Below are 26,227 nucleotides of genomic sequence, written 5' to 3'. Positions count from 1 at the left end.
AACTGTTCCCAGCAAAGGTTGCCAACTCTGTAAGAGTTCTTCAAACTGTTCCCAGCCAATATTTCATTTAATTCAATTTCATTATTATTATCAACTGTTCTCACAAAGTCATTGCACTAAAACAGACACAGAAACAGACTTTAAACTGTACCCAAAATGTAAGCAGCTTGCTCTCAAAACTGTTCACAGCAAAGATTGGTAACTCTGTAAGAGTTCTTCAAACTGTTCCCAGCCAATATTTCATTTCATTCAATTTTATTATTATCAACTGTTTTCACAAAGTCATTGCACTAAAATAGAAACAGACTTTAAGCTGTACCCAAAATGTAAGCAGCTTGCTCTCAAAACTGTTCCCAGCAAAGGTTGCTAACGCTGTAAGAGTTCTTCAAACTGTTCCCAGCCAATATTTCATTTAACATAATTCAATTATATTATCAACTGTTCTCACAAAGTCATTGTACTAAAACAGAAACAGACTTTAAACTGTACCCAAAATGTAAGCAGCTCGCTCTCAAAACTGTTCCCAGCAAAGGTTGCTAACTCAGTAAACTGTTCCCAGCCACGCATGTGCAAAGAAAATGTTATTAGGCTGCAATTTCATGCGATCTTTCGATCAAAGTGTGCCCAATTCTTTTGGCCATAGCTGCAAGCCAGACAAAAATGGTTCTTGTAATGATTATTTGCTTGTTTTTTTTTATATTTTCTATTATTTTTGTTTTCTTTTTGACCACCCACATGCCGCAGGCGCCACTTGAATTCACATTTTTTGGGATGCAATTGCAATTTGATTTGCATGCGGCTAATGACACAGCTGAAGCGGGGCAAGTTCAAGTTTAGATAGTAGATAAAATCGATTGATCGATTTTAGAGATTCGCTTAATGTTATCGCTGCTCGTGTTCGTACTCAAGTGTGTTGCGCCTCAAGTTTGTTGTCTGCTGTCTGCTCTGTGGGCCACTTGGCCTGAGCTTGGCTTAAAGCTCAGTTTAACCCAGATTCGTTGGCACAACTCCCCCCGCTTGACTTTTGACAAATGCCTAGACGAAAATGCAAATTGCTGCTGTTCTCTCTGTCTATCTCTCTCTCTCTCTCTCTCTCTCTCTCTCTCGCTTCTACTTCAACCCTGCAACTTGGACTTCAACATTTGGTCTTGGTCTTGAACTTGCGAATTTGTTAGACGACGAATCAAGCCAACACCACGTAAAGCCAACACCATCAGCAGCAACAACAACAACAATTGCAACAGCAACTGTTGCTGCTGCAACGCCACCAACGCCAGCAGCAATCAGCGGCAAGTGAATGAGCTTAAATTGTCCATGGCTGCAGCGCAGGGGGAGGAAACTTTGGGAGGCAAACATTTGCAGCTGCAGAGCTGAAGACTGAAGACAGAGTGGAGTGCACAGTGGGACGAGTGCTGTCAAAATGCAGAGACGGTGAAATTAATTTGTTTACACAAATTTGTAGTTTTTGGGTTGTGTTTTCGAAAATGTAATTTGAATTTCGAGGAAATAAATGATTATTAACTAAAGGCTTATTTGCTTGCTATAATCAAGAAAGTAATATTATTAATGTGTGTATATGAAATTTCGTTCGAATTTATAATTCCATTTCAACGTCTCGTTTTATAACAATAATTATCTAGACTACAAATTGTAGATTCCAAATTCGATTTATCTTCATCACGCCAGTTTGATTTTGAAAACTTTTAAGATTTGAATCTAAAAACATTAAAATTGTATACAATGAAATTGGGGAATTTTTCTATATGCGAATAGTATATGTATTTGATTTTAAGCTTTAAAAAGTTAATATAGTTAATTGTATGATTTTCAAATAAATATTGTATATACAAAATTTGCTAAATTAAAAATAGAACCAATTTTTACTTCTACCTTTTTTTTTGTTGATCATATAACTTTGGTTCTTGGAATATATAATATACAAGTACAATTAAGTTAAACTGGAATGTATTTTTTTTAGCTGCTTTTTGCAGTGCACTGCAGTGAAAATAAAATAAACTGAAACAATTTTAAAAATAAGTGAATGTTATTCTTAAAGCTTTAGATAAGCACTATATTTAGAGCTAAGATTGATTTTAGGAACTTGATCTGTTTTCCAATAAAATATATAATTTCGTTCATTTTTTGGTTTTGCGTACGAATTTGTTAATTTTTTGCAATTATCATAACAGCAAACAAAACAGAAAGAAAATTCCAAAACCATTCTTAGCTCTAATTAAAGTACTTATCTAGAGCTATAAAAATAAACTTTTCTTATTTTCAAAATTGTTTCAGCTTATGTTATTTTCAATGTAAAGAGTCTCGAACGGGACAAATTCCGTTATGGAATTACCCATATAAAAAATAAGTTAGTTTTCATTTATTTGCTTCAACTTTGCTTTAAACTTTGCCCACTGTGCGGCGTCTTGGCAGCAAGCCAAGCTGACTGCAGCTTAGATGATGACTGCGAGCTGCCGCACTGTCGCACTGCCTGCCTCATTGCCCCACTGTCCGTCCGTCCGTCTGTCCGTCCGTCCGTCTGTCTGCCTGGTTGGATGGCTGGTTACCCGGCTTACCAGCTTGTTGCATGTTGTTGCCTCAACGCCCTCAGTACGTTATTATGCGGCTACAGTTGCAGTTGCAGTTGCAGTTGTTGTTGTTGTTGTTGTTGTTGTCTGGTCGGTCGTCTGTGGAGCATCAAGGCACTGGGGCAGCGAGGCATCAAGTTCGCAACGGGCGACAGGAGCCAGCACTAGAAAGAGTGAGCGATAGACAGAACAGAGGCGAGAGCGAGAGCGAGAGAGGGAGAAAGACAGCGACTAAGACGGATGCAGAGCAACCGCAGTTACTTTGCTTAGTCTAAGATACACACACTTTACACACACACATACACACAAGCACACAACACACTCTGCATAGACAAGCCTCAATTAAGTTGCAATTGCTGTTGTTGTTGTTGTTGCTGTTGTTGTTGCTTGCGTTGGCGGCGTAGGAATTTCGCTAGCTGCTGCCCACGCGCTGTTCTGTTGGCTGCCTCTTGTTGCCTCAGTTGCCTCAGTTGCCAGTTGCTGCTGATAAAGTCCAAAATGATGTACTACCTGGTGGCTGTTTTCTGTTCGTTGCTCGTTGTGTTTGTGTCTCAGTTTTAAGCAGCAGCAACACAGGAGCGCACTGCGGGCACAATGAGCGCCCAATTACCAAGCACAGTCAAAATAATTGTTATACTTATTCTCTTAAACCAATCTCACATAAGCTATGATTACCAATTTTCAATGAAAGATCGAAAAAATCATAAATCAAGATCTAGATTTTTTCTCTCTGTGTATGCATTACAATATTATGTGAATTACTTTAACATATGCTATTTGTTTGCTGCACTTTTAAAGCTCTTCTCTTTGTTGTAAAATCCAATTCTGAACTACTTTTTGCTACTCAAACTTATTGTTATTAAAGCCAGTGCATTTGAAGCCATCAATATTTATACCCTTTTTATCGTAAAGAATCTGTTAAATCTGAAAAATGATGCTATTTGAACAAGAAACGTGTGTGGAATACTCCATATTTTTATGCAATAATCAATCCAGGTTTTGCCTCGTGGCTAAAGCTTAAAACTAAAGCCAATCCAATAAAAGTTAATTTAAGTATTTGTATGAGAATTATTTTGTAGTAAAACATGTTGCAAGAGTTGTTTGGAGATTCTTTTCTGCTAATGAGCGCAATTTAAAAGCAATTTCGTGCATATAGCTAACAAATAGCATATGTTAAAGTAATTCACATAATGCATACATTGGGATTAGATTTAAGCGTTGAAATGGTAATGAAAACAAGCAAGGAAGCTACAGTCGAGTGTATTCGACTGTGAGATACCACGCTACTGATTTTGCATAAAAGCAAAACAGTGCGGTATTCATTTTAAAATATATCAAATTACTATAAAAAATACTAAAAATATACCAATGTCTAAATTTGTTATAGTACTACATACATTCAAAAAATACCATAGAGTGCCAAAATATAGCAAAATTGTCAGCCAAATCAACTAAGATTTGTTTTTCGATTTCATCGATTTGCGGGGGCGGAAGTGGGCGTGGCGAAAAATTTGAAACAAACTTGATCTGCGTGCAAACATAAAAACTGCTGCCAAAATAAATTATATTTCTATCTTTTATAGACTCTGAGATCTAGGTGATTATACTTACGGACAGACAGACAGACGGACATGGCTATATTTTCTCAGCTGATCAGAGATGAGTCCTTCTGCCTGTTACATACATTTCGTGGAAGCACAAAGTTATCATACCCTTCTTTCCAATGGGTAGATGGTAAAATTATTGATTATTTGCACATCAAATGCAATTAAGTTGGAGTTTGGAACTGTATTTTCTTTCAAGTAGAAAATTCTACTAAGCAAATTAATATAGTAGCAATAATAATTATATCAATAATTACAATTATTATTGCTAATATATGAATTACAAATATTTACGCTAGTTGTGAATTCTATACCAATAAACCAATTAGATAAAATTCGAATAAGATTTAAGCCTCGAGTCTGTGCATGATCAATTCCAGTTAATAGCTGCGGACTGGTTGGCTAAATAGACAGTAGTCAAAGGAGGAGGATCGATCGATTGCGATCGAATGTGCAATCACAATAATCACAGAGGCGCGATAAGTGCCATTTTATTGAACAACGATGGTAATTTGTGTGTGTGTGCTCAGAGATGATCTCCTCCAGCTTCGATCACTTGCTCTCGATCGTCGTCTCGATGAGTCTGAGTCGGAGTCTCGACATTGCCGAAGCGACGTTGCATCTCTTTGCGCAGATCACTTGCGTATTCGAGCAGCTCGTCGATCTCCGCATGGAATTCCTGCAGATCGAACTGCATGCGGCGCACCGAGAGGAAATTCCGGGCACGTCTGTGGGCCTTTGCCGTGTTCGCTTTGATGACGCGATCCGCCTCGGTTTTGCTGACTTTCGTCTTGAGGATCGTTTGATAGCGATGCTTGCAAATGGGCAACTCGCCAGTGACTTGTTCGCTCCACTGTTGCAAGTTCTTCATTGTGGCATCCAGATGACGGCACTCACGATGCCCGGCACACATCTGGCCACGCAGCGTGTGGAGGACGGAGCGCAAGAGGCGATAGTTGGTGATCATCTCGTTGATCTCGCACTGCAATCGATGCTGATCGTGCTGCAGATTGCGCACCTCCAACTGCTCTTGGCAGCTCAAAACTAGTTGCTTCGCTGCCTTCCCTTCCTTCACCTTCTCCAACTGCTCGGTGGATGCTTCAGTCACACCGCTCTCCACTCGCTCCGCCCGCTGCTGTTGTCGCTCCTTGAGCAACAGCTGCATCAGCTCAATGCGACGTATCTGGCAGTCGAGATCCTTCACCAGCCTCAGCAGGCGATCGATATCGTCGCTACGATCCACACTGAACTGATCATCGCCGTAGCTCAGCTCATGCTCACCCTCCTCTTCGTCGCGGGGCGTGAAGCTCACCTCGTCGTCGTAGTGAAAGATCTCGATCTTGTGGCAACGTATCCGGTGACTCAACAGATCCATGTAGTCGACGGGCACATCGCAGTCGCCCAGTCGCTCGATCAGCTTGTCCTGTGAGTCAGGAATAGGCTCGTTCTCGAACATTGTGGAAGTTGTAGCCAAACTATTTCTATACTCTACGATATATTCTACGGTAATTTGTATCTTTGTGTTGTTCACGTGAAATCAAACTATTAATCTAATGTGAGGTTTTTTTTTTGTGTAAAGTTTTGCTGCTACTTTAGAAATATTTGTGAATGTCTGAAAACTAATAAACTACTTTGATGAAGTTTATGCTTTTAGAAAAAATTAATACTCTACTGTGAGTGCCAATTGTTCATTGAAAATTATTTTCTTTTCAAAAATGGTGAATTGTAAATCAAAGAATAAAATATTGCTGAACTGCTTTGATATATATTTGTTTGCTTAAGCTTTGTTTTCATATGAGAGATATCAAAATAAATTTCTTGTTTTTTTTTTTTAACCATTTCCGTGTCAAATTTAGGCACATATAAATTGTTAAAAACGGTCACTCTGAAATTTGTAGAGCTTGCTTGATCATTTATTCGGTTCATCTGAGAACAGTGCCTTAACTAATAAAAGAAATGGCAATAAATAACTAGGAGCACAAATGGTGATCTGAAATTGGTTTTGTTTTGCTAATAGGTTCTGTTTGCAAATTGGTACAAAAAATCTGCAATGTTTTTCGTCAATAACTTTTACTTTTCCAAACATTCGTTTGCAGCAACATATTACATTATTTCACTAATTAACTGGAATGCTAAAAACCTTAACATTTACTATTTTGGCTCGTTTACTATTTATCGTAATAGTCTCATCAATTTTTTTGTATCATATTTTCTGAAGAGAAAACTTGTCCCTTATCTGCAAAATTTGTAAATGATTTCTTTAAAAATTGTCGATTATTTCCTTACATTGCTTTTCTCTCTCTATAAATTTAATTTTAATATAATGCGTGTTAAAGCAGCTTAAGAGACGCTCTGGATTATCTCATTGTAATAAGTAATTGTATTCTTTCCTTCAATAAAATAACAATACTAATTATAAAGCATCTAATCTTAATTTAATTTAATTTTGATAGCAATTGAAAATTGTTTTTCTAATGTTGCAAAAAAGTTGTTGAGTTACTTTTCAAATGCGCTCCTGTTTTTCCAGCGGCTGATAAGAAAATTTATGGTTAGCCAGTTGCTCTGGCGGCATAATTGCGCACCCACATACACAAGCACACACACAAGCACACACATACATGTATACAGATGCATATATTTGTATAGAATATATTCGAGCTAGAGCTCGAAATTCACATGGGCTTTGCCACGGGCCTTTGGCTTCGAGTCTCGAGTTTGAGTTTGACTTTGGCGTGTGTCTCACAACTCGAGTGTAGTCTGCCCTCCCCCTCTCTCTCTTACTCCCACTCTCGCTCCCTCTCTCTCTCTCTTTCTCGTTCTCTTGCTGTTGTCGGAGGCAGTTGACTTTGTTTACCCGCAAGTTGTAATTTTCTGCGAAACCATCAGCCGCAGAATTGCTTTCTGCCCGTCGCTGATAAGTCCCGCTTCTGTCTTTCTTGCAAGTCTCCCATTCTCCCATCTCTCTCTCTCTCGATCTTCTTCTAGCAAACATTTGTGGCATTGCAATTGGGCATCGTCTGCGGTTTTTGAATACACTTCGCGTTCTTCGGACTCCGACTTCGACTTCGACTTCGTCTTTGACTTTGCTAATTGCTTTTTGCTTTTTGCCAGATTTCGGCTGCTAGGGCATTTTTGTGCAAAGAGACTCTTCGTCTCCATCTCCATCTCCGTCTTCGTCTCGTTTCTATTGACAGACAGGCTTTTAAGCTGCGCTGATCGCGGAATTTCACGGGCTACTATGAACTCGATGAATGATGCACGGTGGACATTTTTGCGCAAATGGGGGTCATCCCAGAGCCCTCACTCTCTCTCTCTCTCTCTCTCTCTCTCTCTCTCTCTCTATTTAACTCTCAATATCTCTACACTGTGGGGGAGTCAATTGTGTATTAAACTGACTGATGATTGAGTTGAGTGAATTTATTGAAATTACTGTGATAGCAGACAGTTTTATTATGAGAAATTAATAATGAAATAAGTAAGAAATCAAAAGGCTATATTTGGTATATTGATATAATACTACATTTAAAATATACCATACAAAATATACCAGATTGTCAGCTAAAGTAACAAATAACCGTACGAAGTAGGCGGAAAGCTCCTTTATAGAGAAAACAAGTAAGAAAGTTACAGTCGAGTGTGCTCGACTGTGAGATACCCGCTACCCATTTTTAATAAAGGCAAAATATTGCGGTATTATTTTCAAAATATACCGAATATACTAAAAATACTAAAAATATCGATATATATGGTATATCGATATAGTACCGCATTCAAAATATACCATAGACGGCTCAATATACCAGATTGTCGGCCAAAACAACTAAGACCCCTAGTAAGTAGGCGTTTTTGCCCATACAAAAGTATTTCTTTAATAACTTCAACAATTTTTATTTGAGCGCAACCAAATTTTCAGGAATCATAACTACTATATTATATGTACCAAAATTAGCAACTCTACCTTAAAAATTACGCTTGTTATTCGATTTTTTTTTATTTGCGGGGGCGGAAGTGGGCGTGGCAAAAATTTGAAACAAACTTGATCTGCGTGCAAACATAACAAATGCTGACGAAAAAAAATTATAGCTCTATCTCTTAAAGTCTCTGAGATCCAGTGTTTCATACAAACGGACGGACAGACGGACAGACGGACATGGCTAGATCGTATCGGCTGTTGACGCTGATCAAGAATATATATACTTTATAGGGTCGAAGATGCCTCCTTCTACCTGTTACATACATTTCCTGCCGGCACAAAGTTATAATACCCTTCTACCCTATGGGTAGCGGGTATAAAAATCCCTTGTTTAATATATGAAAAACTACTGATAAATCTACTTAAATTTTAGACTATGTTCCTTAGTTTGTTACCGCTTAGCTAATTTGTTTAAGTTGACCTGTAATATCTTATTCTTGGCTACCTTCTCATATTGCTTAATTTAACTTAACTAGCCTGATGGTCAAAGTTGCAATGACTATTTTATTGTAATATTGAATTATACTACACAAAAGGTACAAATTTACTTTATTGAAAGTGAGAGAGCGATATAGAAGTTTTGGACTGAACAATATGTCAGTTTGCTTGCTACAAACTTGAGAATACCTTGCAGCGAAATATGCAACTAATTTTTTTAGAAACATTTGAGAAAGAACATATGTATAGAATATATAGAGGCTATACAAAAATAAGCTTGTACTTACTTTTCAACAATATATATAGCTGATTGACCAGGAATATCAAATATTGGCCAGTATAAGCAGAAGTCAACTAAAAAAAAGCAAAAAGTAAAATAAATGCATAAGACAGTGTACAGTAATAAGTTATAATCTATAACTACAATTTTATAGATACATACGAGATGAAAGAAAACTGCAGTCGAGTGTGCCTGACTGCGAAATACCCGCTACCCATTTTGTATAAAAACGGTGTGGTATTAATTTTAAATTGTAATACAAACGCTACATTTATTGTACACTTAAAATATATTTAATACAAATATAAATTCAGTCCAAGTGCAAATTTGTAATACAAAAAATTTTAACATAAGTGGCAGGAGAAATAAATTGAAAGTCTGAAAGTCTTGACTAACTTAAAGTCAACCAAACTAAGAAACCAGAAAAGGCAGCAGCAATTATTTGAATGCAAATACGGAGACTATCGAAAACTCTTACGAGAAGTTGCGCTGAGAAGTAATTTACATCATTCTCAGCGATGATTTATTGTATGACATTTTTGCAGGCAGATTGAAAAGTCTTGGACAAAGTCAAAGTCTAAAGTATTTGCAGTCTCACAAAGTTGGTTTTTTTGGGTTCTCAGAGTAATGACAAAGTGAGAGAGAGAGAGAGAAGGAAGCAAAAGAAGTGTACCGCTAAATCGCCTAATCACATCATGAGAGAACTGTGAACTGCGATCCCCAACTTTAGCCAGCTTACGGATCAAAAACTTGTGGTTCATCATGTGAACTCTCAGCTGTGATCATTGCTGGTCATGCAGGAAGTTCAAGTGCGAGAACAAAATGCCCATGACATGTGCGATTGTGAGTTATGCACTGCGCATTCGAAGAGGGGAAAAAAAGAACAACAAATGGTATCGAAACGAAAGAGAGAGAGAGTGAGAGATAGGGAGAGAAAAAGGCGAGTAGCAAAATGCAATATACATTAGATATATATGCCAAGAACGAGGCTATAGAAAATTACGATTTATGTAACAAGTTAAAGAATCTGAGCGCATTTATTTCCGCATCTTCTGCAGATGGCAAAAAGCGTCAAGCGATGGAGATGGAGTTGGAGTTGGAGTTGGAGCTGAAGATGGAGATGGGAGAAGAAAAAAGCCAACAAGTCGTCGCGGTAATGGACAGTAAGTCAGTCATTCATATATCAGACAGATTGACTGACAGACAGATCGAGAGACCGACAGTCAGTCAGTCGGTCGGTCGGTTATTAAAGAAAGAGAGAGCAAAGCAACTTATTACATAAGATTCTGTGAGCGAGACAGATGCGTTAAGATGGGGAGCAAAAGAATTATAATTTTCCAATCAACTGATAAATTTTTTAATGACGTCCAGCCGAGAGATCTGAGGAAAATGTTGTTCAAAGTGCATGCTGGAATTTTCAGACGCTGTCGATGAATCGCCATCGCCATCGCCATCGCCATCGACTGCGGATATGTGTAAGAAACATTCCCATAGGTGTGATTGCTGGCGCGCAAGAACAAGTAAAACACCAAATTACTGTTACTGGGCAAAGTCAGCAAAGAAAGAGAGGGAGAGGGAGATAGAGAGGCAACTCTAATGCACTTGGCTGCAGGCCATTGGCATTGCCTCGACTTTGACTTCGAAGTTGGACTTTTGCTCAGTTTGCGGACCACAGCGTCGCGTCGCAGTGATCGATGATGAGCTGATGATGCGGTTGACTGCCTTCGGTAAGAGCCAAAGTCAAAGCTGAAGCTGTTGCTGATGCTGTTGTTGATGCTGTGATCTCCCCTTGCCTGCCCGCTCGCCACTGTCAGTTGTCGCTTTCGCACTTGCTTAGAGCTCACGCTGTCCACGACACATTTCTCATGCAAATAACAAAAACAGACAAAAAACAAGTACGAAAGGTTCAGTCGATTCTGCTCGACTTTGAGATACCTGCTCTCTAATATACCAAGAAAATACTAAAATATACCGAAATGTATATTTGGTATATTGATATACCAACTGTTGTTAAAAACAATGCGGTATTATTTCCACAATATACCAATTAATTAGTGCAACAAAATACTAAAATATACCAAAATGTATATTTGGTATATTGATATAGCAAGTGCTGCCTCACATAAACAATGCTGTATTATTTTTGCAATATACCAAATTAAAATACCAACAAAATACTAAAATATACCGAAATGTATATATTTGGTATATTGAAATACCAACTGTTGTTAAAAACAATGCGGTATTATTTCCACAATATACCAATTAATTAGTGCAACAAAATACTAAAATATACCAAAATGTAGATTTGATATATTGATATACCAAGTGCTGCCTCACATAAACAATGCTGTATTATTTTTACAATATACCAAATTAATATACCAACAAAATACTAAAATATACCAAAATGTAGATTTGATATATTGATATACCAAGTGCTGCCTCACATAAACAATGTTGTATTATTTTTACAATATACCAAATTAATATACCAACAAAATACTAAAATATACCAAAATGTATATTTGGTATATTGATATGGTATGGGTTCTTATACTGCCTGTTAAATTTATGTCCTTTTCTAATTCAATGGGTAACAAGTATAAAAACAGACCAAAAAGAAACTGCAAGCAAGTACAGTGACTGCCAGTTGTTTGTGTACTCAACGAGACATTGACTTCCACGTAGACGTCAACATACTATTATGAATAAGCTATTTATTAATAGTATATTTCCTATTGCAATTTGAATTTAAATAATGTGTATTAATGAGTATTCCTAATAAAAGTTTCTATTTCTATATAATGTTATGTGTTTTATAAAAGTAAAAGCAACTAATTCCCTTCTATTTAACTCTTCGATTACTGTTTATATTTACTTAAAATGTTTAGCGGACCTTTTGATATCGTGTTGATTATTCGATTTGCGATTTACACTCGCAATTCGATTGCGATTTATATGAATAGAAATTTGAGCTATGACTTGCGGCCATCAAACAATTGTCGATGCTCGCATGGATCGTGGAGGAACTTTAAAGGCAATTCAATGTGGACGAAGAAGCACCTGCTCTCGCCGATCGTGTGAGTCTACGAATACGTGTATGAATATGAATACGAATACGAGTGTGCGAGTGCAACTCTAGTCAACAAGTAAGTCCAATATGCATGCCGCTTTGGCGACCGTTATTTAATAAGGAAATTTGTAAGTTTATATTTTCATTTGGTTTGCATCGTGAGCCGTCTGTCTGTCCGTCCGTCTGTCTGTCTGTCCGTCTGTCTGTCTGTCTATGTTGGCTGCTTGGCTGGTTGAGCTGACCAGAGGCCACTCTCGAGAGTCGATCGTCGAGACGTTGGGCTGACTTCGCTTTGCTGGCGTCTCAGGTGTCTGAGCCAGGCGCCAAATGGGCAACGTAAAAAATAAGAAAAAAGTATATAGTATAGATAGAAAAAAAGAAGACGCCACGCTGCACGCATACAAATTGCTAAATACAAAATGCAAAATGCGAAGTGCCAGCCAGCTGGCGAGTTCTCCACTTTTCTGTGCCCGGTTCTCGCTTCAATACACTGTTCAAAAAATATTAGCATTTCTTAAAATCTAAATTATATTTAACTTTAAATAAGTAAAAATGGGCAACGAAAAACGAAGTTATTATTTTGCAGCACACTTTGTAGTATTTTTCTTAGCATTTTTGATTTCGCAATACTGAATGACCAAAAATCGAGATTATATTTAGCTTTGAATAAGTCTAAATTACTGCAAACTAGCAATAACATATTAATCTAATTGAGCTATTCTTTGGCAGCGCACATTTAAGTATTTTGCTTAGTGTTTTTGTTTACTTAATGTATATTAAAGAATATACTTTTTGGTATTTTCTTATTATTTTTGTTTTTTATGTATATTAAAGAATATACTTTTTAGTATTCTTTTTTAGTATTTTTGTTTTCTCAATGTATATTCTCCATACTGAGTTGTTCTCTGGCCGCAAGACGCATCGAATCGTTTGACTCAGCGTTCGCACGCTTGCGTTTTTCGCGCATTTTCTTTTATATTTTTCAATTACAACAATATTTTGCCACCTCTCCCCCCCTTCCCAAAATCGATCTCCCTCCCTTTCTATACTCGGTCGGTATTATTGCTCTTTTGTCAATTAATTGATTGCGCTTCAACAACGATTCTCCAAGCTCACAATAATAACTGTCGTATTTGCGCTTAAATATGTGCAGCTCAATTGCCAATCGACTTGACTTCGAGCATTGCTCAAGAAGATCATCAGCTTCCTCATCCTCCTCTCCTTCTCCTCCTTCGCCTCCCTCTGCTTCCTTTAATTTTCCCCACTTGTGTTTTTTCCCCCATTTAGCTGCTTGTCTCTAAACAGTCTCTGGCGTAAAAGTTGTTCTTCTTTTTATTGTATTCCTTGTCTTTCTAGTCGTCTCTCGTTTTTGTCTTTCTTCTTCTTCTTCTTCTTATGTTGCCGCAGGGTTGTCGAGTCTCTCATCAATTGATTTATCATATTTGGAGCTATAATGACTCGATGCTTGAGTACCGCAAATTGCGACCGCTTCTGACCCACATGCAATTCATATTCGCAACTTTCAACTCGATGCAAATCAAATGCAATCTAATCATAAGTCTATGTTTTATGTTCACTAAAGATAAGCTGAAACTATGGAACAAAAGTGCTGAATTCTAGGTGGAAACGTAAGTCTATAAAGCCAATAAAAATGAGTTTAAGTCTTAGCACAATCTTTTGCACTTTAGGCGAATTTATCTCATTATTTTTAATATTTAATATTTCTGCATCGCTTTCTTCAATAATTATTGAACATTTTCTTGTACTTTTGCAATTTGTTCACTAATCATTAAAAATTAAAACATTAAATGAACTTAACTTTGTGCTGAATTCATAAAAATGTGTTTAGTATATTTCTCGTTTGTGATTTAATGACTTCTTTAGGCCTTGTTCTGTTTATTTAATGTCCCATTTTTGTAGTTCCCATTCAGAATAAATCAAATAGCTTTCTACTCGTAATATTTAAGAATTTACAGCATTACACATCTGCTTAGGGTTTAGGGCTTGAGAATTTACATGATTCGCGCAGCTTCAAAAAAAAACGAAGCGATTAAAGCTAATGGTAAACCATATCCCTATATTTGCATTAACTATCGATAGGCCGGGAATTTGCAAGTTCCAACAGAAGCCCATTAAAGCAGCAAGAAACAAAAAACAAAAAAAAACACAAAGAATCAAAGAGGCAGAAAAGAAAGCGAGCCCTGAAGTTGAGCAGTTGAGCATTGTGTATTTTATATACTCAACTCTATAGTTCGACGATATGATTGAACACGTATGCAAATCAGAGGTGGCTCAATAAAGACGACACCTTTTTAAATGTCGTTCAGTAAGTAAGAAAGCTACAGTAAAGTGTGCTCGACTGTGAGATACCCGGTGTCCATTTTCAATAAGAGTGGTATTATTCTGAAAATATACTGAAATAATATACCGTAAATATACCGAATACAAAATATTCGAGCACACTCGACTGTGAGATACCCGCTAATCATTTTCAAAAAGATAACAAAAATTGCAGTATTAATTGTAAAATATACTAAATTACCATACCACAAAAATACTTAAATATACCAAAGGCTATATTCGGTATATTTATACAGCATTTCATTTGAAACCTAGCAAATATATTGAAATAATACCGAATAGTTTGGTATATCGAGTACAAAATATACTAATATAATAAAATACTGATATATTACTACGACCAAATACTAAATTCTTTGTTTCTGAAAATATACTGAAATAATATACCGTGAATATACCGAATACAAAATATTCGAGCACACTCGACTGTGAGATACCCGCTAATCATTTTCAAAAAAAGGTAAAGTATTGTATTAATATACCACAAAAATACTAAAATATACCAAAGGCCATATTCAGTATATTTATACAGCATTTCATTTGAAACCTAGCATATATACTGAAATAATACCAAATATTTTGGTACATCGAGTACAAAATATACTAATATAATAAAATACTAATATAATACTACGACTAAATACTAAATTCTTTGTTATGTCTAGAACAAAATATACCAGAATAAAACATGCTCAAATAATATACCGACAAACTAATAAATCCTTTGGTATATCGAAAACAAAATATACCAGATTAAAATATACTCAATTAATAAACCGATAGAATACTAAATACTTTGGTATATGAAGTACAAAATATACCAGATTGTCAGGTAATGTATTTAAGAACCGACTGCCGCAGACATATTTTGCAATACACAATTCTTTTTTATATTCTCGACAGCAATCAAGAATATATGTTTGCATAAAGCTGTAATACCCTTCTACCCTTTGGATAGCGGGTATAAAAACAAAAACAAAAAGGGCTGGCGACCTTGCTGTGGCAAAGAAAACTAGCTAAGCAGCAACAACAACAACAACAAGAACAGAAAAAAGCTACATTTGGACCAATTAAAAATCTATAAAAATACTTTAACAATATGCCAGAGACAATGCAGCAGGCAACAACAATAGAGAATTTTTTAATTTTAGGGTAATGGAATCGAATCGAATCGAATCGAATCGAATCGGGGGAAGGAGAACTGCATTCATTAAAAGCCAATCAAGTGAAATAAACTCATTGGCTTTCTATAGAGCATCCTAATTGGGCAACAAAAAGACAGTTAAAAAATGAATTCAATTAAGTTAAGAGAAAAGAAAAGCAAAGCAGCCGAGAAAAAAAACACACACACGAGACAATAGACAAAATAAATAAAATAAAAAACCGAATAACCGAAAAACATCAACAGACAAAAAAAACGCCAAATAAAGAATTTATTGAGCATCATTGTGAATAATATTGAATGACGCATGCAACTCTCGTCGCCTTCCCCTCGCCTATATCTAAGTATTTGCCATAAAACTAATCAATTTAGATACTCAAGACTTCAAGTTCTAGTCTAGCCATTAAAAATAAGATATAGACTCAAAATCAGTTGAAAAGCAGAACGAATGTTTGACAACAATTTACGGGAGAATTTCTCCCAAAATTGATGAATTTTTTGTGAAGTTTATATAAGAACTCAATGCAATTGAATTCAACATTTAATAGTATTCAAAATTCGAGCAAAATGAAATAATAAACAAAAGGGGACTAAATCAAAGTGTGAAATAAACTCAAAGAACGATAAAGTCAAAATTATGTGTTTCAATGGATTCCCTTTTTAATAACATTAAGTGAAGAATTTTTCAAATAAATTTCAAATTTTATGCTACACAATCTTTCTATGTTTAACTTCTCACAATTAACAATTTCTCATCCAATTCAAATATTATTTTTATCTTACTAAATTTCGAAGTGAACATTTTACATTTCACATGTTCGCCAGGTTATTGATCTTCTCTCGCCACACAACAACATCAGTTAGGAAAAGGGATGTGTCTTTTCTTTCTTCTTTCTTCTCCCTTTTCCCCCTTTTTGTTGTTTTTGTTGTTGCTTTGCAGATGCTTTCCCCAAAGATTCATTCTCTCAGTTCGCACTTCCGTTTCCCACATTCCGTTCAAGTCTTTCGTTCCCGTTCCCAAACTGCGGAAGCATCGCTAAGGCAGCTCCAGCTCCCTCCTCTCTTTTCTTCTATTACTTCTTCTTCGGTTTTTGCCTTTTTCTAACCCAAAACGAGGAGCATAAAATCGAGGGAGCCGCGCCTCCAGGGACAATAGACAAGTTGTGAAGTGTTTGAAGTGTTTCCCACCAGGGCGCAACCCTTTTGCACCCTTCGACCGCTCAGCTCAGCTCAGCTCAGTCTCAGTTGATCTATCAGAAATCTGTCATGTGGCAGCAGGTAGACCAACAACAACCAACAACAAGCAACAACCACCGTGAAAAGCAGCGATGCAAAGCAGCAGCAGAAGCTGTTCGCATATCGATCAACATGAATTTCGATTCGCATTTGCTCTCTCGACGTGGGAAACTCACACAGGTGCTGTTTCCAAAAATGCCAAAAATGAAAAGAAAAGGCCAGCTAGAAATTTGATATGTTTTGTGCACTTTGGCGAATATTCAATTCTGATTCAGCTGCCACATGTTGCAAATAAATATTTAAGGAGTTTTGAGTTTTGAGTTATGAATTTTCTTCAAATTCCCATTCTCCATCGAGTTGCAATTAACAGAAATCAATATGAGCGAAGAGAGAACTCTGGTTATGTGAGCACAGCAACAACAACAGCAGCAACAACAACATCAACTGAGAACAACAACGACAACCGCAATAATGACAGTCACAGCACACAAATCAACAAATCACGATCGGAGACCGCCACACAAAACTCACGATTTCGTCTTGTCCCGAAAAATAATCAAAAAAAAACAATACACATAAAGACAAAAATCGAAAAAGAAGTAGATTTTCAGTTTGTTGTTTTTTCGGTAGCTGCAAAACAAGACCATGCCCCATGTTGCAAGTGCCCAATAACAACAATAAATCGATTTACCCTGACTTGAAGTTACCTCGCACATAGCAGAAACTATCAAACCTATTTCAATTTGCTCAAGTTGCTGAGTTTAAATTGACTTAAAAACCTTGTTTTAAGATTTATTTTAAGATCGAAAAGATCTTAAATCAAGATTTCCAATTTTAAGATTTATTTTAAGATCGAAAAGTTCTTAAATCAAGATTTGCAATCTTCTTTTCAATAAAGAATAAAATATTCTTGAACCAAGAATGTTTTTAATCTTAAAATGCAAATTTAGTATACAAGTCTTATCAAGATTCTTTTGGGATCGAAAATTTTTTAAATGCAGATTTGCAACCTTTTTTTTTGATAAATAAAATAAGCTTTTTTAAATCTTAAAATGTAAATTTAGCATACAAATCTTGATTTAAGATTTTTGTAACCTAAAAGTTTTATTTCCATGTCTTTAATAAATATTTGCAATCTAGTTTTTAATCTTTTCAATAAATATTCATCATTTACAAGTTTCTTATAAGCAGTTATATTTTTGCAAACTATCAAATATCAATCAATATCAAATATAAATCATCAAAATATCAATATCAAATATCAATATTCAAAATTTTAAATACTTTTTACTTTTATTTGAATTTGCTGGATTTGCAAAATATGTTTCATCAAAGGGAACTTTGAAGTCTTTTAAAGTGCTCCGATTGAACACTTTATTATTGATATTATTAGACTTGCAGTCTTTAATCAGCTTCCTAGCATAACCAACTTTGTAGAGCAGAATATCGATGGGTTTGCTTCAATGAGCAGCAATTGCAATTGCAATTGTTGTGCTGAGAGAGACAAAAGGCAGCTACTGAGTCAGTTAGGCAGTTGGTCAGTTCATCAGTCTGTCAGCCAGTCAGTCTTTCCCTTATTCTCTCTCTCTCTCTATCTCTCTCTATCATCCATCCCACTCGCAACTCTCGAACTGTGCCATTTGTGGCATTGCAAAGTTGTGGATGTTGTCAACATTTGATCATGGCGCATGCTTCAGTAGCCAACAAGCAGAAATTGTGGCCAAAATGTGTAAGCAATTTGTCAATATGTTATGACAACGACAACGACAACGATAACAACAACGGCAACAGCAACAACAACAACAACAGTTGCTGGCAACAGCAGCAGCCACATTATTGACATTAGGGCACCTGTTTGTTTGGCAACTTAAAACTATGATTACCGTTGTTGTTGCTGTTGTTGTTGCTGTTGTTGTTGCTGTTGTTGTTGCTGTTGCTGTTGCTGCCATTGTCATTGTTGCCGGCAGCACGCGTACAGCACACACACACACACACACACATACATAGAGACACACACACACACATGATCACAACTCGTGACTGAGTCGAGAGACGGCAGCCAACGTTAATCACAGACAAAATAAACCACGGCTAAGACTGCTGAGCAACAACAACTAGAAAGAAAAAAAAAACAACTAAGAAAGCTACAGTCGAGTGTGCTCGACTTTGAGATACCTGCTAGCGATGTTGAAAAAAGCTAAACTAAACAGTACGGTATTCATTTAAAGATATACCGAATTAATATACCACAAAAGTACCCAAAATATTAATATTACAGCATTTATTAACTACATTTAAAATATACTGTAGAGTATACATAGAATAAAAAATATACCATACAGTAAAGAATAAACCATAAAATTAATATACCATAAAATTAATATACCACAAAAGTACCCAAAATAATAACACATTCAAAATATACCACAGAGATCGAAGATACTAAAAAATTACCAAAGGATATATTTGGTATATTAATATTACTACATTTAATAACTACATTCAAAATATACTGTAGAGTATACATAGAATTAAAAATATACCATACAGTAAAGAATATACCATAAAGTAAAGGATATACCATAAAGTAGAGAATATATAGAGTATTCATTTAAAAATATACCGAATTAATATACCACAAAAGTACTCAAAATAATAACACATTCAAAATATACCATAGATATCGAAGATACTAAAAAATGACAAAAGGATATATTTGGTATATTAATATCACTGCATTTATTAACTACTCTAGAGTACTAAACATACCATAGAATAAAAAAAATACCATACAGTAAAGAATATACCATAAAGTAAAGAATATACCATAAAGTAGAGAATATATAGAGTACTACATATACCAGATTGTGAGCCAAAGCAACTAAGATCATCGGCGTTATTTTCAATATTAAACAGAAAGATATACCGAATTAATATACCACAAAAGTACCCAAAATAATAACACATTCAAAATATACCATAGATATCGAAGATACTAAAAAATTACCAAAGGATATATTTGGTATATTAATATTACTGCATTTATTAACTACATTCAAAATATACTATAGAGTACTAAACATACCATAGAATAAAAAATATACCATACAGTAAAGAATATACCATAAAGTAAAGAATATACCATCAAGTAGAGAATATATAGAGTACTACATATACCAGATTGTGAGCCAAAGCAACTAAGATCATCGGCGTTATTTTCAATATTAAACAGAAAGATATACCGAATTAATATACCACAAAAGTACCCAAAATAATAACACATTCAAAATATACCATAGATATCGAAGATACTAAACAATTACCAAAGGATATATTTGGTATATTAATATTACTACATTCAAAATATACTATCTACTACTACTGTACTAAACATACCATAGAATAAAAAAATACCATACAGTAAAGAATATACCATAAAATTAATATACCACAAAAGTACCCAAAATAATAACACATTCAAAATATACCACAGAGATCGAAGATACTAAAAAATGACAAAAGGATATATTTGGTATATTAATATTACTGCATTTATTAACTACTATAGAGTACTAAACATACCATAGAATAAAAAATATACCATACAGTAAAGAATATACCATAAAATTAATATACCACAAAAGTACCCAAAATAATAACACATTCAAAATATACCATAGATATCGAAGATACTAAAAAATTACCAAATCATATATTTGGTATATTAATATTACTGCATTCAAAATATACTATAGAGTACTAAACATACCATAGAATAAAAAAATATACCATACAGTAAAGAATATACCATAAAGTAAAGAATATACCATAAAGTAGAGAATATAGTAGAGTACTACATATACCAGATTGTGAGCCAAAGCAACTAAGATCATCGGCGTTATTTTCAATATTAAACAGAAAGATATACCGAATTAATATACCACAAAAGTACCCAAAATAATAACACATTCAAAATATACCATAGATATCGAAGATACTAAACAATTACCAAAGGATATATTTGGTCTATTAATATTACTACATTCAAAATATACTATCTACTACTACTGTACTAAACATACCATAGAATAAAAAATATATCATACAGTAAAGAATATACCATAAAGTGAAGAATATACCATAAAGTAGAGAATATATAGAGTACTACACATACCAGATTGTAAGCCAAAGCAACTAAGATCATCGGCATTATTTGCCATACTAAAGTATTTCTTAAATAGCTTTTACAATTTTTTTCCGATCGCAATCAAATTCTTATAAAAATATGGCAAACATTTAAAACGAATTTGGTCTGTCAAAAATATATTATATCTCTATCTCTCATATAGACGGACGAACATGAACATGACTGATCAAGAATATATCGACTTTATAGAGTCAAAGATGCCTTCTCCTGCCGGCACAACCTCATAACACCCTTTTACCCAATGTGTAGAGGGTATAAGAAAAACAGCGCCAAGTGAAAGAGCCAAATGCGAAGGCGCATTTGCAATGCTCTCGTTGCTGTTGTTGTTGCTGTTGTTGTTGTTGCTTTTGGGTTTTTGGTCAATGAACAAGAAAAATGGGTTTTCACGGTTACATGCGTCGACGTCGGACAACGACGACGAAGACTTGCTACATGTGAGTACCTCAGCGCACACACACACACACAGACAGCGACATGTGCACAACATAAGTACAAACAACATGCATATGACATGTTGCCTAGAACCAACAACAACAGCAACAACAACAGCTACAACAACAATCATAGAACAACATTCGACTGTAGCATTAGGCAAGTTCGTTGCCTAAGTCTTTCGTTTACGTTCGCGTTCTTGGTCTACAACAAAAGGCACCGCCAAGCAAATGTGATTGGTTCCGGTTTGCAACTAACGTTGAACGCTTTGGCTTTGGCTGGAGGAAACAAAGTTGCACATTGTTCTTGCTACCCAAAAAAGGGTGCAACACGAAACCAACAACAACAACAACAACTGGAAAAACTTGGATTTTATTTTGAAAGCAATTAATGTCTAAGAAAAGACAAACATTTTGTTAATGTGTGTTTGCCCAGAAGTCTGCTCGAAAAAAGAACTAAATTAAAATGTTTTTAATCAGCCAAGATTGAAGCTAAAATTCCTTGCAAGAAGTTTAGAGCTTAGAAGATTTAGAAACATTTTATAGGAAGAAAAACTGTATCAATCAAAAATATTAATATAGTTCTTATTAAGAAGAAATTTGCAAGGTTGGTTCAAAATATAATCAAATGTAATGATTAAGAAACATTTAAGATGTAAATAAATAATAAAAGTATAAATGGCAAAGAATTTATAAAAATTGATAACTACTTCAACAAGATTTTAAATTAAAGCCCGTTGTTCTGAAAAGACAATTTAAAAAAATATATACATATATATAACATATATTGTTTTTGAAATTAATTGAAAATATAAACCTAGCAAATAATATAGCCAAGTTTTGCATAAAGTTTGCATATGAAATCTTTCATTTTTTTTGTGCCACATAAATCGAACGAATTATACTGGTAAACAAAATTTTTAAAGTCTTTTAAAACAAATGCACAACAAATTTTATATTTAATCTGTCGTTCTAAATTTGTGTTAATATTTTATTTATATTTTATATTTTATATATACTTCAATCTGTCATTACATCATTTTGTATATCACAATTGTAAAAAATGCAAGCAAAAAAAATAATTTGACATACTCAAAGCATTTGAGATGGGAAACTCTCGCATAAATATTATCTTTAATCTGTCATCATTTCATTGTGGAGTGTGTGCCATTATAATAAATTTCCATTTAGTTGCCTAAGCAGATTATGATTATTATTATTATTATGAACAGGACTCGTGTGAAGGGAAACAAAATATCCAAACGCACTTCCTTTTTTTCTTTTTTTTTTGAAAAAAATCTAACGCGCATCCTGGCATCGCCTAGAGATTCTCACGCTCCAACAAAACAAAACGAAAAAGAAGAAGGAAAAAAAAGGAATAAAAGAAGTACGCCCTCGCGCGTTCATTGTGTTTGTGAATTGAATCGACGACCCTCGACCCTCGAGGACCTTCAGGTAGCGGAGCACTCAGGTGAGCATCATCAGCAGGTAGTACTAAAAGGATCACAGCATCAGCATCAGCATCAGCACTTTGTTTAGCTCTCTTTATCTAGATGTCACTGCGCAGTACTTTATCAATGTTTCGTGTGTCCTTGATCCTTGAGACACTTTTACTTTCACTTTCTCTTTCTCTTTCAGTTTATCGGCTGCTTAATGCGTTTAATCGCAATTGTCACTGGCATCCTAATGAGTCCATCAGCATTTCATTCTTCCAATTCCAAAATGCGACCTCCCGCAGTTCCCGAGTCCCGAGTTCGGCTTCGTTGAGCGGAAGAAGCTTCTGCGATTGAGCAGTGGAAAAATAACTAAATAAACATTAAGCAACCGAATATGGAAATCAAGAAGAAACATCTAGTAGCTTTTCAACGGAACGGAATATTACACGGCTCAGCGACTTTGTTAAACCCTCACACCCACAAACTTACCCCACCCCCCACTCCCCACTCTTCTTCTTCTCCTACGCAAGCTGTTAACAGGTGGCTGTTAGGTGGAAGTCAGGTGGTAAGCTGTTAATTCCCAGAACGCAGCTCCAAATGCGTTTAGCATAAATGAAAATATTAACTATCGACGCGTCTTTAATTAAGTTGTGGTAGCATTTTTTTTTTCGGTAGAGATGGGCAAACACTTGCCCTTAGAGATGAGAGCCGAAAAGAGTGAAGTTTATATATTTGGTAATTTTCTGTTTTTTGTTAATGCAGATTATAAATTAATAAAAAACATTTAAGGAAGGAATAAATAAATCGAGAAATCTTTAGTTTCAGATATATGTCTAATTCTCTTTCTTATAGCTCTGGATTAGCACTATATTTCGAGCTAAGATTGATTTAAGGAACTTCTACTGTTTTACGATAAAATATATAAATTTCTCCGTTTCGTTCGTTTTTGCAATCATCTTTAAACTGTTAAATAGTTTTAAAATCTTTCTAAGCTTCCATACTAATCAGGAGCTATAAGATTCAATTTCAATTTCAAAATAAATGTTTTAGTATATGTTTTTTTCCCATTTTTTCGACAGAGAATTTCCCACTTACTTTCTTGACAAATAAAGGTTAATGCAAATTACTGAATGTGATTTCAAATTAATAATATCAGTAATAAATATCAATTATTAAATGGCGTCTGACTTACCATTAGTGCAAAGTATTTGAAAATTCGTTTTTGGTATATCTGAAAAAAAGTAGTGAAATCAGAATTAAACACAAATTGAAGCTCTAAAATATATGAACAACAAAGAAACGAAACAATAAAAAATATTTAGGAAAAATCTCTGTTTAGTTTACAAAAGACTTTAAAAAATTGTGAGACGAAAATAAATTTAATAAATGAAAGTCAGCAGCTAAAGTTATAATATAAAATTGTAAATTTTTAAATAACATGCAATGAAATATAATTTTTGTAGCTCAGCTTGATTGTTATGTATGTTAAGTGTACTCTGCTTTGGAATTGATTTGTATTGAAACATAAAGGAAATAAAAAGTACTAAAGTACTTAAAAGTAGTAAAAAAGAATTGATGTACTAAAGTTGAACAAGATGGAACTAAAAATAAATAAATGTAACGTAATTATGCTCTAAATAAAATACTAAAAGTCTAGCGATGAACTGCTGATGTTGGCCATCTCTAGATCTAGTAGCTATAACTATATACTGAAGAAGCAGTTGCCACCCTCACTTGAAGTCGAAGTCGAAGTCGAAGTCGCAGTCAAAGTCTTGACCCAGTGAACAGGCAACCGAAGTTCAAGTTGAAGTTGAAGTCGAGCCAGATGACAACTCTGTGTGCATAATTAATGTACTTTGGCAGCAACAACAACAACAACAACCCAGACTGAGCATATTTAATAACTTGTTTATGGACGACGACGCCAGTAGTAATATGTTAGATGAATGCAATGATGACGATGACTGGCTGACCACAAAGCTTAATAGGGCACGTGCCCTGCTTGTTAGGCCAAGCGACGATCAAATGGACGCCTTCTACTCTTGTGGAGTTGCAGTTGCATGTTGCATGTTGCAAGCAGCCAGTTGCTGCTGCTTTGTTGAATGGTCAATCATTGCACGCAGCTTGCCGTTAAGCCGGCGACTCAACTGTACCCTGAACTTGGCCCAGAGAGACAGACAGAAAGAGAGAGAGAGAGAGAGAAGGTTGCTCGTTTTGACCAAAAGTTGAAGCTGCAGATGAAGTTATTAAAACTGGCTGCAAGTTGTTGTTGTTGTTGCTGGCTGGCCAAAACGGCAGTTAAAAATCAAAACAAGATGCGATGCCAAAACATAGAAATGCAATTGCTAATGCTGAGCAGATGTTGCAGCTGCTGTTGCTGTTGTTGTTGTTGCTGTTGTTGCTGCTGTGGCAATTGCATGTGGAGCAGCAGCAGCAGACACAGCTGCAGCACAGTTGCCGGCAGTTGGACTCGGCTGCCTGCACGTTGTCTTTCAAGTATTTGTCAATTAGATTTTTAATTGCTGAAATATGAATGTAGGCGCAACACAGCAACAGCAGCAACACAGCAACAGCAGCAACGCATTTGCCGTGACTTTGACGTTGACAGCAACAGCAACAACAATGTTCTCTGGCTGCTTTTTTTTAGCCTGTTTTGCCTGTTGCAAACTTGTTGAAGCTGCAACAGACAACGACAACAACGACGATTATTAAATGCAACTTAGATCAGATCTGCAACAGCAGCAGCAGCAGCAATAGCAACAGCAACAGCAACGACAGCAGCAGCGAGAACTCGATTAAATCGAAATGCAATGCTTCTTAGTGTCTCCTCTTGCACTCTTTGGGCTGCAGTCAAGATGAATCGCGTGCCAGGCAACTGCGACTAGCTGAAATATTATTATTATGCTTTGGCTAAAAGTGAATGATTGCCGTGTGGGGCGCAGCTGCAACAGCAACAGCAACAGCAGCAGCAGCAACTGTAACGCACAAGGCAACTTGCAACTTGCAACTGGCAACTTGCAGCATTGGCAACATGATGCGCTTTGATAGACGACGATAGATTATCGGGGCTGAAAAGCGAAACAGAATAAAAACCAAACATTTTGCTGTCGTCTCGCTAATTTACGAGCCAAATCCACATGCCGCAAAATCAGAGAAAGGTGACTTAAAGAAGGTGAGGAGAAGATAAGAGATAAGAGGGGGCTGCTGTTCTAACAAGAAGGGGTAAAAGAGAAGCCAGAAATGAGGGAGTAGAAAAGTAGCAATAAGAAGTCGACAGGTAAATGAAAAAAAAATATAGAAATGTGTTTAGAATCAAGAAACACGCAATGAAAAAAATATAAAAGAAAAGATTCTATAAAAAGAAAAAAACTGAAAAAATACTGAATACAAATACTAAACATAAAAAAGAAATGAAAATACTAGAAACATAAAAGTATT

General features: G+C 35.5%; 2 protein-coding genes across 10 annotated transcripts in view; both read right to left on the bottom strand.

The window, feature by feature from the left end:
• Window positions 1-26,227, bottom strand: part of LOC132795059 (uncharacterized) — a 202,433-nt gene that overhangs the window by 5,620 nt on the left and 170,586 nt on the right. For all 9 annotated transcript variants that reach the window (XR_009633410.1, XR_009633412.1, XR_009633411.1 and 6 more), the window contains 2 exons: window positions 23,982-24,020; window positions 8,888-8,954 (listed from right to left, as the gene is read on the bottom strand). Coding sequence is in view for 5 of the 9 variants with exons in the window: in XM_060805477.1 (XP_060661460.1) it covers window positions 8,888-8,954; window positions 23,982-24,020 (106 nt within the window). In the remaining 4 variants the exon portion in view is untranslated. The remainder of the gene's footprint in view (window positions 1-8,887; window positions 8,955-23,981; window positions 24,021-26,227) is intronic.
• Window positions 4,535-5,838, bottom strand: LOC132796910 (uncharacterized). Its single transcript, XM_060808260.1, has one exon. It carries the CDS (start codon window positions 5,643-5,645, stop codon window positions 4,716-4,718), a length of 930 nt encoding a protein of 309 aa, XP_060664243.1. The 5' UTR covers window positions 5,646-5,838; the 3' UTR covers window positions 4,535-4,715.

This window comes from Drosophila nasuta, chromosome X (assembly GCF_023558535.2).
Source record: "Drosophila nasuta strain 15112-1781.00 chromosome X, ASM2355853v1, whole genome shotgun sequence".
In the NCBI taxonomy this organism is placed as follows: Eukaryota; Metazoa; Arthropoda; class Insecta; order Diptera; family Drosophilidae; genus Drosophila; species Drosophila nasuta.
This window is presented reverse-complemented; position numbering and strand designations above follow the sequence as displayed.

Bases quoted from the DNA above. Each gene is read 5' to 3' on its own strand.
- LOC132796910 (XM_060808260.1), bottom strand. From the start codon at position 5,645: ATGTTCGAGAACGAGCCTATTCCTGACTCACAGGACAAGCTGATCGAG.